The sequence below is a fragment of the Drosophila persimilis genome, unplaced genomic scaffold (assembly GCF_003286085.1).
Source record: "Drosophila persimilis strain 14011-0111.01,24,50 unplaced genomic scaffold, DperRS2 tig00000431-arrow-pilon, whole genome shotgun sequence".
In the NCBI taxonomy this organism is placed as follows: domain Eukaryota; kingdom Metazoa; phylum Arthropoda; class Insecta; order Diptera; family Drosophilidae; genus Drosophila; species Drosophila persimilis.
The window spans coordinates 2,344,686-2,359,336 of NW_020825312.1; the positions used below are offsets into that span (position 1 = coordinate 2,344,686).

The 14,651-nt window shown below is 48.0% G+C and overlaps 3 protein-coding genes across 4 annotated transcripts; 2 read left to right on the forward strand and 1 right to left on the reverse strand.

The window, feature by feature from the left end:
• The first annotated feature begins 863 nt into the window (after positions 1-863).
• On the forward strand, positions 864-3,355 carry LOC6596176 (SET and MYND domain-containing protein 4). 2 transcript variants are annotated; one of them, XM_026989697.1, is made up of 6 exons: positions 864-934; positions 1,021-1,601; positions 1,659-2,001; positions 2,066-2,602; positions 2,677-2,898; positions 2,958-3,355. In XM_026989697.1, exons 2-6 carry the CDS (start codon positions 1,028-1,030, stop codon positions 3,265-3,267), a joined length of 1,986 nt encoding a protein of 661 aa, XP_026845498.1. In that variant the 5' UTR covers positions 864-934; positions 1,021-1,027; the 3' UTR covers positions 3,268-3,355. The 2 variants fall into 2 exon arrangements, with proteins under 2 accessions (XP_026845498.1, XP_002021169.1); XM_002021133.2 differs by having other exon boundaries at positions 864-1,601.
• Positions 3,356-3,572: 217 nt separating this feature from the next.
• On the forward strand, positions 3,573-9,364 carry LOC6596174 (RNA polymerase II-associated protein 1). Its single transcript, XM_002021131.2, has 13 exons — positions 3,573-3,702; positions 3,773-4,068; positions 4,127-4,358; positions 4,429-4,852; positions 4,910-5,386; positions 5,450-5,765; positions 5,830-5,915; positions 6,769-7,006; positions 7,069-7,226; positions 7,284-7,821; positions 7,883-8,021; positions 8,085-8,497; positions 8,556-9,364. Exons 1-13 carry the CDS (start codon positions 3,576-3,578, stop codon positions 8,727-8,729), a joined length of 3,618 nt encoding a protein of 1,205 aa, XP_002021167.1. The 5' UTR covers positions 3,573-3,575; the 3' UTR covers positions 8,730-9,364.
• Positions 5,868-6,642, reverse strand: LOC6596175 (general odorant-binding protein 69a). The gene is given in 6 exon segments (XM_026989748.1): positions 5,868-6,030; positions 6,092-6,108; positions 6,110-6,186; positions 6,264-6,355; positions 6,420-6,498; positions 6,553-6,642. Coding segments are annotated over 6 exon segments (441 nt in total). The 5' UTR covers positions 6,628-6,642; the 3' UTR covers positions 5,868-5,929.
• Positions 9,365-14,651: the final 5,287 nt, after the last annotated feature.

Sequence of the window (14,651 nt, forward strand, 5' to 3'; positions counted from 1 at the left end):
TTTTTCATTTCCCAACCATCGCATTCTTCTATATCTCAATCATTTTAAAACTGAAATTTATCATGGAATATCACGCAAAACACACACATTTTTCAATCCAAATAAATACAATAAACTAAACTGAAAACGTACGCACATGATTTCTTTATAATTTGACACAAGTTTCGCTTCTTTCGGTTCTACAGGATTTACTTTACGGATTGCTCTAGTCCGACATTCGATATCTTCCTTTGAAAATGACACAAATGCATCCATAAACAGGTGGTACAAGTTGAAACACTACTATACAATATTGTCCACATTACTACTATCTCTACTCTACTCTACGCTACGTTACTCTACGAAAAGGTCTTTCCAATTAGGTATGTGTATGGGAGTGGAGTCCACATACAATATATGATAGTCCAGGAGACAATTTCAATATTTCATTGAAGCTATACTTGAATTAATGTTTTCCCGGCGAAAAAGTATACTTATAATATTTAAATTACGAAATATACATATATAACTATAACTATTCTGATATACATATTGTTATATTTTTGTACGTTTAGCTAATTTTTAAATACATTATTTAATGTGATTTATAAGCCCAATTCAAGTTACAAATAAAAACGAAATTAATATTATTCAGTGTGTGTATTTCTAGTTGGTAAAAATTCCCCAATGCTTGAGGACTCAGAACACCTTCCTAGATCTCATTTCAGATCCATCCTGAGATCAACAATTGGATATGATATCTACGAACTGGAACAAGTTCGAACAATCGCTGAGAGAACTTAACGGATGCGACTAGCACTGGTTCACAATTTAATCCGTCGCGAGTATTTATAACGCGGCGAACTGAGCGATCGGATCGGGGGGCTATTTTTGGAGGGCCACCAACCGTCCGCCAGCTGTTTTCAATACTCAGGCAGCAGCAGCAGCGGAAAAAGTGAGCAGGAAACGCGGATGAGTAGAATTTTCACCCGACGCCGAACAGAAACTTGAATTGTATTCCATTTTACATAATTTACGGAGAAATACGATGGAGTACGATCCGACATACCAGAAGATATGCTCCACGCGCACCGTCCAGTCGGAGAAGAAGGGGTTCTTCAACGATTTCTGTGGCGATGTGAGGGAGACATGTGGCGACAAGTGGCTGAAGAACTACTTTGGAAAACTGAAGTCGAACGCGGCCCGTGTGCTCTCCATATTCAGTGATCGCGAGGTGTGCGATCCGGTGCTCGGTGTACTGGAGCACGTCCAGCCGGTTTACAAGCTGAAGGACGCTCTGTTCTCCTTCCAAAGGCGAGCCCAGGCGGACAAGTACTATCTGTTGAGCTGCAGCACGAATGAGGCGGATGAGCGCAGGGAGCTCCTCCAGCAGGCATTGCTGGCCGCCAATCTGGCCGTGATGCGTGCTCCCCAACGGAATGTGAGTCCCACCATTGACGATGGACTCACCCTTGCCCTGGCCTACCGATCGCGTGCATCCATCCTGATTGGCCTGGGCGAGGGCGAACCGGCTCTCAGCGACCTCAAGCTGGCCACAAATTTCGGTCTGGAGTTGAAGGGAAGCGTCGACTACTACTGCAAGATGGCCAAGGCCTATGCGGGTGAGTGGGGCAACAAGGTATCCTCTTGGCGAAATTTTCATACTTCCTCTTTGGCAGTAATGGGAGAGAGTGCTCGGGCTGAAATCTCCTTGAAGATAGCCGAAAAACTGGCTGGCTCCGACACCACCCACATTGCGATATGCCGCAAAGAAATCGCAGGGATAAAGCCTGTCCAGAAGGAGCCATCCACGGAGAAGGTGCCGCAGCTGGCCCACGGGGAAAACCCGGAACTGAGCGGCGCCGCCAATGTCGTGAAGCTCGTGGAGACCAAGGAGAAGGGCCGCTTCGTTGTGGCCAGCGAGTGCCTGAAGACGGGAGATGTGGTGCTGTGCGAGAATCCTGTGGCGGCTTGCCTGATTCCCAGCTTCTTTGGCACCCACTGTCACCACTGCTTCAAGCGGTAAGTGCTCCGATCGTCGGCTCTTCAGTGCCACTGACTGAGGAACCTCCCTCTTCCTTCGTAGGTTGCACACTCCCGTGGCATGTCTACATTGCTCCGGGATTGCCTTCTGCTCTGCCCAGTGCATGGGCGAGGCCTGCGAGAGCTACCATCGCTTCGAGTGCGAGTTCATGGATCTGCTCATTGGCTCCGGCATGTCCATCCTCTGCTTCATTGCACTGCGCATCTTCACACAGGCCGCCAGCGTGGACGATGGCCTGGCCACGGCCAATCTGCTCTTTGAGAACTTGTGCTCGCACGAGGATGTGCGTCAGGCGGAGGACTACCTGCAGCGCTCTCTGATGGCCGGGTTCCTGATGCGCATCCTGCAGAAGGCGCAGTACTTTGGCCAGCGCAAAACCGAGGGCGTCAATCCGACAGCCGTTGAGCTGCAGGTGGCCACCGCCCTACTGGGCCTGCTTCAGGTGCTGCAGTACAACGCGCACGAGATCTACCAGACCCAGGTGACGGACGAGCATCGGTTCGAAGGCAGCAAGACGGTGCATGTGGGCGCAGGTCTCTACGGCACTGGCTCCTACTTCAACCACGAATGCTGGCCAAGGTAAGAGGAGTGCTGGATCCGCCGGAACGCACTCTGCTCTTATGCACTCCTTTTCCCATTCCCATTCCCTGCAGCGTCGCCAGCTATTTTGTGGGCAAGAAGCTGGTGCTGGCGGCCACCAAGCCGCATCGTCCGAACGAAGTGGTCGCCGTCAACTATGGCCCCATCTTCACGTACACCAATCTCAAGGAGCGCCAGAGGTCTCTTCGTGGCAGATACTCCTTTAGCTGCAGCTGCATGGCCTGCCAGGAGAACTGGCCGCTGCTCCAGAAGCTGGACAAGCAGGTGCGCTTCTGGTAAGTATATTTGCGGATCGGAACTCCAAAGTTTACGATACTTATTACGATACTTAAAGGTGCACTTCGGCCAACTGTGTGAATCTGTTGAAGTTCCCAAAGGACTTGGCCAAGGATGTGCGCTGTCCTCGCTGTCGCAAGAATATCTCCCTGAAGGAGAGCGTCTCCCGGCTGATCAAAATCGAAGAGCTATACAGGGAAGCGGCCCAGGCGATGCAGGCGCAGAAGACTGGCGAGGCCATTGAGCTCTTCAAGGAGGGGATCGATCTGTTCTTCCAAATAGCTGCGCTGCCCCACAAGGACACTCTGGTGGCTCAGCACTCGCTGACCAAGTGTGCGGCGAATACGGGCACCACCTTTAAGAAGTAGGGGCTGCTCCCCCAGCATTAAGATGGAAAATAATCATTGACTTGCATATGTATTTATATGTATTAATTATTAAATTTTTTTCTACCTACCACCCTGCTAATTGCCGGTAATTAAAAGTACATTTTTAAATAATAACAGTGTTTTCGATTAATTGCTTGAACTCTTACCGCTCCATTTCGCTGCAACCCTGCACCAGCTGTTTCGACTTTTTCGCTGTTCCGGTGCAGCCCTGAGCCAGCTGTTCAGCGGCCACTTGTGCAGCCCTGATGCTGCGTTTGTTTTGAAATTTCGTTTGTCTGAAATTGAAAATGTTTAAAAAACTTAAGCCGGGTGAAAGCGAGGAGGATGTTCTCCGCATGGCAGCCGACTTCCAGGCAGAGCGACAGAAAAATCCAAGTTTTCAGCCAGCAGCGGCGTTTGTACGTATGGAAAAGAGTAAGTGACTATTATTCTCTTTTTTTGTTTGTGCCTGATGCCATGTGAATTTACATTATGTTTTCTGTAGTTCCAAAGAAGTCCATGTTTGCACAGAAGCGAGAGCAGGCGAAGCTAGGTCGTATATCCTCCACCAATGAGCAAGGAGCACAGGAGCCCAAATTGACCGTCAAAAAAGCAGTGACTGCTGCAACGAGCAGTGAGGGGTCACCTTCGACCAAGGTACTGTTCGATGAAATCCATGAGAACATGCTGGGAGATGTGCGAGGCAGCAAAGTAAATCCCAGCATGATGGGCGCCGTGCTTGGCGAGATAGTGGAAAGAGCCGAAGGTACACAGCGTCCCCCAATCCGACATTCCAATCAGGTAAGGCGGAACCTGAAGCGGGTTTTTCCAAATCTAATAACTTTCGAACACCTCACAGCCAGCCACCAACAGGCCTCGCAGCATTTTCGCCAAACAGCTTTTGGAAGGCGGCGCAAAGACTGTTGAGGAATCGCAAACGAAACTATTTTCGAAGGCACCAACCGGACGTAGTGCCATTGTGAGAGATGCGAAACTGGCAAAGGAACTACATGACGAAAACATGGCTCTTCTCAGTCAAATGAGCGAAGAGGAAATTTTAGCCGAGCGTCAAAGATTGCAGGCCACGTTGGGTAAGGCAACTGATGGCCACTGCGTTTTATTATTTAGCTATTAATATGACTCGCAAAACCCCAATTACAGATCCGGCATTGCTTGCATTGCTGTCCAAAAATCGTGGAATCAAAAGCCCTTTGGTTGTGAGCGAGCCATCTCCAAAGCCCATCGAGCCCACGCCACAGCCTCAACAGCCGATTTCATCGTTGGTCGACTCCAACCCAGCACATGCGCTCTTGCTGCAAAGTGACGAAGACAAATGGCTTAATTTCAATCTTGTGGAAGAGCACAAGCTGGCCTGGATGCGCGATATACCAGCCAAGATGAGCCAGCTCAAGCCGGGACAGCAGTTCGATGCGCGCTTTGATTGGAAGGGTGTTCTACTGCCGCACACGCTCAAGAACCCAGACCAGGACCGTTCCGTTCCAGTGGACGAGCGCGAGCTGTATTTGCACGGCGAGGAAGCTGAACGGCCGGGGTACACGCTGCAGGAGCTGTTTCGGCTGGCTCGGTAGGTGCGGTGTGGCTTGGGCACAGAGCTTTTCTAATTTTCCCATTTAATTGACAGCTCGACTGTGTTACAACAAAGAATATCGGCATTTGGTGCCATCGCGGGTATCTTCAGCATCTACAATCAGGGCTTCTATGACCAGGTGCTCACGCTCCCGGTTTCAAAAATGTTCTTCCTACTGCGCTTTGGCCTCGATGAAAATGTGGCCGCGCAGCTTGAGGTAGTAAGCAGGGCATTAGCCTGCTTGTTCTACAACGAAACGGACGAGGTGCTGCTCGACTATATCCACGACAATCCCTACTGCCATTGGCAGCCAACGCTTCAGGTCGTGAGCAATTACAGCGACTCGGACTCCGATCCGACATCCATTGCCTTTTTGCAGCGCTACATGAAACTGTTGACCAGCAGTCCCTCTGTGCGAGCCGATGTCGCTGAGGATGAGACGGAGAGTCGCATGTCCATGGATGACTTTCAGCTGGCCGAGGCAGACCTCATGGATTGTCTGCTCCGAACGAATATATTGCAGCGGATTACGTGAGCCTTAGTATTTGTGATTAATTTTAAAGAATTAAGTATAATCTTTTTGCGTAATCACAGGTTCATCTTGAGTTCAATGCGTCCTGACAACAGCACCGTGGACTCCTGTCTGAAGCTGCTCATACGAATCGCTCGCACAAGTATAAAGGTTGCACGGCAGTTGGCAAACGAAAGCCATCTCTTAGATGTTATATTAACCCACTTTCTGCCCTCTGGGTCGTCGTCGAGCGTCGCGTTCTACGGCCAGCCCCAGCCACTCTGCCTGAAGCTTATTCGAATACTGATCTGCCAGCACTTGGACATAGCCAAGAGCCTTTCAAAGGGCGTTCTGATCGAGCGACTGAAAGAGTACTTGTTTCTACGCGACAGTGTTGGGGTTTGTAGCAGATCTTTTATTGGGTTATTGGTATACATAATTAAGACTCTCTCTCGTTTTTCAGGGAAAAATGGTACGCGTTCAGGTCGAGTCACTGCGCATCCTGCGCTGTTTGCTCCTTCTGGGGATTGTGGATCGCGACCTCTACAGGTGTGTGAGAACTTCTATTGCATTGAATTCATTATCTGCTCCGTGATGAAATCTTTGTTCACACTGAGATAGCACTTGACGGTTAGAAAAGCCGTGTCGCAGCCATCAATTCCCTCTGCAAACGATGGGGATCTATAGGCCCTCCCAAGAAAGGAAACCTATATGCTAATACATACTTTGGGTGCCGCAGTTGATCGTTGATCTCGGGGTGAATCTCTTCAGGCAAGACTTCGATCAGAGACTCCAATTGCATTACGTTGTGGCTGTCGATCTGAGAAGAACAGAATTTGAGTCTCTCGCCTTTAATTAAATCTTTCTCTCCAGTCACATCCTAACATGTCAACGCACCAGTCCTAACATGTCAAACATGCAGTGCAGAAAGCATTTGAAGGCCGGATCATCGGGCAATACCTGGTCTTTCTTCGCCTGGAGCATTCGTTCTGAAATTCTCGATGATTATTATTAGCTACGTCATTGAAATATTGTAAATTGATATACGCTCACCTGCGGATGCTCCTGTCTGTTTAATGCAGCGATCCTTAAGCTTTGCTACTTGCTTTTTCATCGTCGGCGAGAGCTCAAACTATTTCGGCAGGACTTGAGCTTGTTTACCAACTGATTGAACAGAAATACTCACGGCTTGGCTCGGAGCCAGCGAATCGTAGGCGATGAGCACGGCCAGAAAAAGGCAAACATTCCTGGAGGAGGTCATTGTGTCGATATAAATTTCCAGACTTGACTGAGGCTGCTCTTCAAGTAAAGCCCTCTTTTATAGCCATCTGGGGGAATGTGTGGTGTCTAATAGCTACTATTATTGAGTGGCACTTCATCTATGTTTAAATCGTTGTTACAGACAGTTCCTGCCCGCCCTGCGCCAAATGGTGGACTGGCACTGCAATCACAGTATTTTCGATGGAGTGGGCGGATCGGTGCTGATACGACAGCACGCAGCGGCCCTTCTCGTGGCAATTGTGGGCGCCGGCGAGAGCGGAGCCTGTGACGTGGATGGGCAGAAGCTGCTGGCAGGGCCACTACACAACTGCTGTTGCAGCTGGATGCACTCTGCCTCGCGCATTGATTCTATCAAGGATGTGAGTGCGCCCCAAATCGAATAGCTTTCTCCAATACCCTATAGCATTTGGCATCTCTTTAGTTCACCCAACTCACGCTATTGAGTGCTGTGTTGTATGTCGTTTCTTGGTTCTGCCGCCACGGGTATTTGGGAACGACGGCCTTTCAGCCATTTCTACGCAGCGTTCTTCCACAGTTTGTGCGCTCACCCAGCCTCGTTGCATGTGTGCGCGACCTAAGGTGAGTTGATTGGGGGGCATCACCTATTTCATCACCCATTTAATTACTATTTTCCAGCAAGGGCTCTGTTGTTCTGCGACGCCCCGTCGATCGGCGCAATATCCATCCAGCGTTGCCGAATGTGGGCGCAGTATTGATGCATGACTGTGGACCCCAGCTGATTGTCAGCGACACGTATCCGGTGCACCTGTTGAGCGGCATCTGGGCTTTGCGCGACCTGTCGCTGGAGTCTGGGGAGAGGCCATTGTTTGAAGCGCTTTTGCAACCGTCGGTGCTGGAGCCAGTGGCCGAGTATCTGCGGGAATTGAGTTCGGGACTGAACCGCATCCTGGCCACCAACTTCTTTGCACGGAGCGAGCTGAGGTTCGTTCATCAGCTGCTCGTAACAGATGGACTAGAGACCTACTTGGATCGCACGCAGTTGCTGCAGCTGGTCTACAACTATCTGTGCTGCCTCTCCACGGCCCATGCGACACAGATCAAGAGCACATTCGAGCGCTTTATCTTCAATGGGAAGTACGTGGAGTTGGACGCGGCGTGCTTGAAGCTGTTGCAACAGACCTGCATGGAAATGATTTACCCGCACGTGATAGCTGTAAGATTGCCAACTACTTCACCTTTTTCTGATTCACTAACCATTCCCTTTCGACAAGTAGGACAACTCTGAGCCCTCACTGTCGCTGTGCTACACGCAGGCACCCATCCTGCCGGCTGATTGGCCATTCTTTCAGATGCGTCTTATCCTCGGCAACTACTTGCAGAATGTACAGCAGCAGCCAGCGGCAATATTTTCAGGTGAAGCAAACGTTAAGTTAATCTCTCTTTGAGGACATCGAATCAATCCTTTTCCTCTTACAGAACAGCAAGTGGTGCGCATGACCCTTATGTTTGTGCGGCAACTGGAGAAGGAAGGCTTGCAGATTGTTTCCCCGCTGGAAAAGCTTATGTATCTGATGATTGCCTTTATGGGTCCCGACTCGCAGTTCTTGGAACCAGATCTGCATCAGTTGCTGCACGGTTACCTAAAGGACTTCTACGCCCAGAATGTTACGCTTCACTTTGATTTCGATGCCGAGTTCGTGGATAAGGCCAGATTCGAGCCACTCTACTATCTGTTTGTGGAGCACTTCGCAGCGGCCAGCTACGGCGATGAGCTGTTCAGTTCGCTGGTGCTGCTGCCTTTGGCCCAGAAGTACGACAACAAGTGGCGACGGCGACTCTGGTCCGAGCATGTGCAGGTCATGCGCTTTCTCAACTGCGACCCAGATCTGGTAGGTTCTTGGAAAAACGCAATTTAAAATGTTCATCGACTGCAATTCTTCTTTGCAGTTAATCGGTGGACTTTCTGCTTATCTGGAACCGGTGGAGGAGGAGCCATCTCTGGTGCAGTTGTATGGCGATGCCCTAGAGCGTAGCCTGGTTCGTCCTGGCAGCATTGCTTATCGAATAGCACAGCACCACTTCAACCACTCGCAGGTGGTGCAGAAGACCAAATTGTTTTGATTATCTCAAAATTAATTAGGCATGTACCTCTTGGACTCTTGGGCGATAAAGCTATGTCATGGCGGGGTGCAAAGCAGTCTAAATGTGAAAATAGTCTATTTAAAGCCGAACCGATTCCGAACTATCTCTGTTGCCCGGTTAAAGTTCCCTATCATATCTGACCGAAATAGAACCTACTTATATTAAGCTGCTCAGGAAGACCCTCGAGATTGATATGCACGTGATTTGTCTCAATGGCCCGACTGGAGTGCCGTGCCTGGCCAACGAACACACAATAGGTATAGATATAAACGTATGAGAAAGCCATAGTTTCCTGTCGCTTCTAAAATGAGAGTAGAGTCAGGAGCAGGGTTCAGTTGTGTAACCATTGTGCGAATGCCTAGTTTAATTGCAATGTCCGTAATCTGCTTGTGGCAGCCTGACTGCTGCAGAGCATTTTGCTATCGGCCTCAATTAATTAACATCACTTGACTTATTGACACATGGGCCAAGCCAAGACTTGCTGTTGGCTTGCCGTTGACTTGCCGTTGGCCTGCCCTGCCCTGCCCTGTCCTGCCCTGACTGCTGATAAAATATATGTAATTAAAACGAGCACAATTGAGGGGCCACTGCTAATTAAATTATTTGATCTGTGATGTGGTGCATGTGTGTGTGTGTGTTTTCTTTTTGTTTATTCTTGTTCCTCTCTGTATGCTCTTAGAAGTGTATCAGCCACCCACATCATGCCATTCCATGCTACTCCATGCCTACTATGCCATGGCAAATGTAAAGAAGTCATCCGACTTTCGCTGTGACACATGGCGTATGCGCAACGCGGGGCCACGCACAACGACTTGCTTCTTTTTCTCGTGTCCAAACAGACATTGAGTCATGAGTCTCCCGGCCATCCAAGCGCATGGCCGCACAGCGCGAGAGGTGCCAGCAGACGATGTTAGATGCTTAGGTGTTTAGATGTTAATTGCTTTCAAATGGACGTTAATCATTTGATAAGTCCACGCTGCCCGCCGTGATGGTAAATATTTGCAGAGGCCTCATAAATTAACCAGTGCTAAGCGCTGTTGAAGTAACGACAATAAAAATTAAATATCGATCGCCCGCAAACTATTTTTAGGCGGCAGTGTGCGCAATCTATTTACCTGGACTTGATTGCCCCATTAAAAACTTAAAAAACCTGATATTGGAGGAGGTGGTGCATTAAACACCAACTTCAGGGTGAATTAAATTTCTTATCAATTCGTTTTCGTTTTGCATACCCTTGGCATGATGGTGTTTTATACTTTTTCATACTATCATGATGGTAAATGAAGAAAATGGTTTTAACAATAAATGCATTTACAAATTAATAAATTAATCTTTTGGGAAACGAATGTTAAAATTCGGCTTTCAGAATCTATAGCGCCAGAGATATTACATTCGCAAAGAGAAAGGGTGTACATAGTTCGTCGCAACGAACTTGGATTTGCCTTGACTTTTGTTTAATTTTGATTTTTGAGTCAGTAGACATTTTTTGTGCAGCGTTCGCTTTAAATTGATTTCGTGGGAATTCTTTATGGACAGTGCCACGAGGGGAAAGCCAAACGGTTTATATTTGTCAATATTAAATATTTATCGAATTTATACATACAACAAAATCAATATTGGAAGGGGAGAACATTATTGTTTGATAAGGAATCGAGGTCTCTCCGCTAGTTACACTCCGCCTAGCCTCCAGCTTGTGGGTCCTCGGGCGGATGGGCTGGGGTGCATATCCGCAGTCGGCTCTTATCGTTGATAAAAAATATTCAGAATACCAGATAGCAAAGTCCCAATTTACCGAAGGTCCCCACAATATGACTGCCAGCTATAATATTGTCTTCTATCGGCGATCGCAGCGCCAAATATTTGCATTGCTTGCACCTGACGTGACGGCGGGAGGGCGTGAGTGCACAGGAACCGGTTTGTTTTCGATGGGTGCGCTTCCAGCTGTGGTCTTCGACTTGATTAAAATTGTATCCCCCGGCAACAACAGGGACCACAATGGACATATTTACACACAATTCGACAATGCGTGTATTCGGAGCTGAAAACAGCCGGCTGTTGTTTGCATTCGGTTGTGCTCAGAAAACCCTGTTTGTCATGTTTGAAAAATGACTTTTCAAAGTGTCTGTCGACGGTCTGAAATTTCTTAAGTTGAGTATCGATTAGCGATTATCCTTGTATACAGCTGTGCTAGGATACTTTCCTTCAAACTCTTGAATGATGGTTTTTTGATAGCCCAGAACATTGGTTTGTCCTTTAACTCTATTAGAATGTTGTTTTTTTTTTCGTTATTTATTGTTTCCTATTCAGTATGTCTGTACCATGTACATATCTCAATGCTGGGAAGCCCTCGCTAGGGTACAAAACTAACCCCCTCGGAAAACATGCTGAGTCGGCACCGCAAGGGAGGGGAGGGAGGCGAGGCAGACCATGTATGTATCATTCGCACCACTGATAGGAGGAGACACATACAGTATGGTATGTACATACTGTACATATAGCCCTCGGGGCCCTATACAATACCGCATTCAACTCGAACTCCAACTCCAACTCCAGCACCCATGACCATGTGCATGAAGTGGAATTTTTTAGAGCACGTTTCGGCAATTTCGAATCGATCACGTCATACGTTCGTACGCGTACGAGTGTGTGTACAACGGGTCGTGTCGTTCTGTTATGCTTTGCCGAAGAGTCATCGTGTGTTTGTTCGACGCGAGCGAACATCTGAGGCGAATTTGGTTGATATTTCGTGGCCGACCCGATCCGATCCGACCCGATCCGAGCCCACCGTTAGCTCGTTTCAGTCTTTCGCCGACTCTAAAATCTGAATGTTCCTCCGACCGGAGACCCGCGCAGCGCCACGTCTGAGTTGATTTGTTTTGTTGATGTTCCCGAGTTTCGTGCAGATCGAGTGGCTGAAGAAGTAAACATTGGGATCCGATCCGCACCGATCCGTTTATTTTGGGGCTGCATAAGAAATAGATATTTATTTTTGATTTAAGAGCCCCATAGGCAAGTGCGTTGTGCTGTAGTAAATACGAATACATATATATGTATATATTCCTGTAGCTTTTTCTAAGATCTGTTGTGTGCAAAAAGAAAACCGAAAAAGATTGTGTGTTCCAGACCCACCTTTTGTGGGGTAGGGAGGGCCCCCACCGTTGACGTTGATCAGTCAAGCAGATCGGGGTACGGTACCGCTAGCAGCTCCGAAACACATTTAATTACGCTGAAAGCGTTTAGGAATTACTACGAGTACATTGTACATACGTATCTGCGTGAAAGCGACCAGACCGAAAGCTGATGCGAATGTAAACGAAGAGTGCCCTTTTGTACGTCCAAAAATCAAATTTTTGTTGTGTTTTTGTGGAAAGTACATTTGGGGAATTTCAAGTGGGTCTGGTCTTGTGTTTCTTGTACTTCGTTGTGGCACTCTGCCTTCGCGCTGATAATAATTATTTGTAAGCTTCGGTCTCGTCTCCCATCTCCCGCCTCCCGCCTCCCGCCTCCCGCCTCCCGCCTCTCGAATCCCCATTCCACATACCCTCTGTCTGCTGGCAAGCGCAAATGTTTGCCGATGAGCGTGTTTTTTGTTTTCTTTTTTATTCACAATAATAATAATATTTCCCCTAGCCGATGAGCGTGCGTAGAGAGTGGTGAGTGGAGAGCGGAGATTGGAGATTGGAGAGTGAGTGTGCCAAGTGAATAAGATATTTTCGATTCGGTGAAGCAAGAAATAAAAATCGACAAAAATTTCCATGGAAAAACAATTCACAAAATACGATTCTTGTGCCCATTAATTAATAGCCAGGCAGGTGGATTCTACTTTCCCAAAGATTTCGGTGAGTTCATACGAGTATCCACACAGAATATTTATTTACTCTAAAGCCAAATATTGTGCCAACCGAATGGAGGGGCCCTAGAGCCACCAGCTGTGCCGCGTCTGTCGGTCGGACGTCCCACTGGCCCATGTCTATCTATGTACATAACATTCTTATGTGTGTTACGTTCGTTCCGCCACGAGAACAATGTGGTTTCCTTTGTTTCTACTCTGTGTTGTAATTTAATAAACCCTCCGTTGTGTGCCATCCAAAAGCATCAAAAATATGAAAGCTCCCCGACTTTTCCAGGGAGCTCACTTTCGTTCAAATTTCTTCGGGTTGTATCATCTCGAGGGGCCAAACGTGATCCCAATGCATCCAGATACATAGGCCAGCAGTGCTATCATTTCTGCCTCTGCGGCCACTTTACGAATTCATGTTTAGTGTCGAGTGCTGGTTCCACTGGCCACTGCACAACAAGTGCCTCGAGTGCACTTGAACTTGAAAGCTATTAGCGGGTTTTCCGGGTCCCTGCCTCATCAAACTTGTAAAATATGAGGAAATACAACAAATGCTGGCTACCTCCGCCTCTGCCTCTGTCTCTGCCTCTGCCTCTGGCGACAGTCTACAGCTTACAGCCTACAGCACGATGTCTATGCATATTCCATATGCATGGAATTGGCAATTGTTTTTAGGGCCAAGAGACAGGGTATGCATAGATCATTGTTTTCCCGTACTAACCGACGTTATCGTTGTCATGACATCCCCAGAGACTCATGTACTTTGCGGTCAATTGTCGGTCTTGGGGCAATATAGTAATCGTATCTTGCACATTTGTACGTTGCTACGTGTTGCACATGACAGGCCAATCAATTAATCAAATTATTTGACTTGCACAGATAATTTGAATTGGTCTACATTTAATTGCAATCAATTTGCAATTTCGCTTCAATAGTCGGCCTAATTAAATGAAGAGATTGTTTTCATGCATGAAACAATTGGCATAATTTTGCGGCTGAAATGTTTTAACCTGCGAAAAGTGCAACAAAATAGAACTGAACGCAGGAAAAGCAGAAAAAAGCAGCTGCCCGGAAGAAGCTTAGACACGAAAATTCCCAGCCCTTGCAGCGGAATCCCAACGCGCAGGGTTTCGGGGGTTCAGGGGTTGCTGCTGTCCAACCCCTACCCTAGACCTACTGATCCGCACTCGAGGGGTTGGTTGCATTTGAAGGTCGTGTCCTATATAAACACATACGACCATATAAACTCTTACACACGCGCACGGATGAATGGACTGTAAAATTCCGGCTCGGATCGGAGCACAGCGACTGTCGGAGCGGATAAAGGCGGACGAACACGAGCACATGCCTCGATTAACTTGTCCATTTGCCCAGCCATATTGACCAGTATTGACACAATATAACTAATGGAAATGCAGCGCTCGGATTGTCACTGCCCTTCCTCCCAACGACTCCACTCCTGGTGGGTGACTGTCTGTGCGGCGTCTGGTGGTGGCGGTGGCGGTGTCAGGAGGAGGATTTTCAACTCAACTGGCGCTAGGGGCTTTTCCTATCAGCCACAGACAATAAGTGCGGGGAAATGACAAATGCAGTAGGACGTCTCTAGTACAGGGCAAGACGGCGGCGAGACACAAAGGCGGGGAGAGATCACAACAGAACGGAACGGCATGGCATGGAAAGGCATGGAAAGGCATGGAATGGCGAAAAAATGAACTAATACTCGTAAATCATTGACCTTGCGAACCTTGACAAAGCGAGTGAGTGAGTGCCTCGGAATAGTTAGTCAAGCAGCGGCTACGACGCGACCCAATGTGCATAGATGGATGGATGGACGGATGGACGGATGGATGTATGGATGGCACTCACTTGGCGACTAGCCGCGGACAGTCAAGGCGAGGTAGTCAAGAGGTACAATACTCATACTCGTACTCGTTCTCGTTCTCGTACTCGTACTCGTAGTGGAGGTAGAGGTAGAGGTGGACCTGAACGTGAACGTGGACCACGGCGGAAATGGGAATATGAATGCTCGGAAAGCGACTGAAAATTATGCAAAGCGGTTCGCC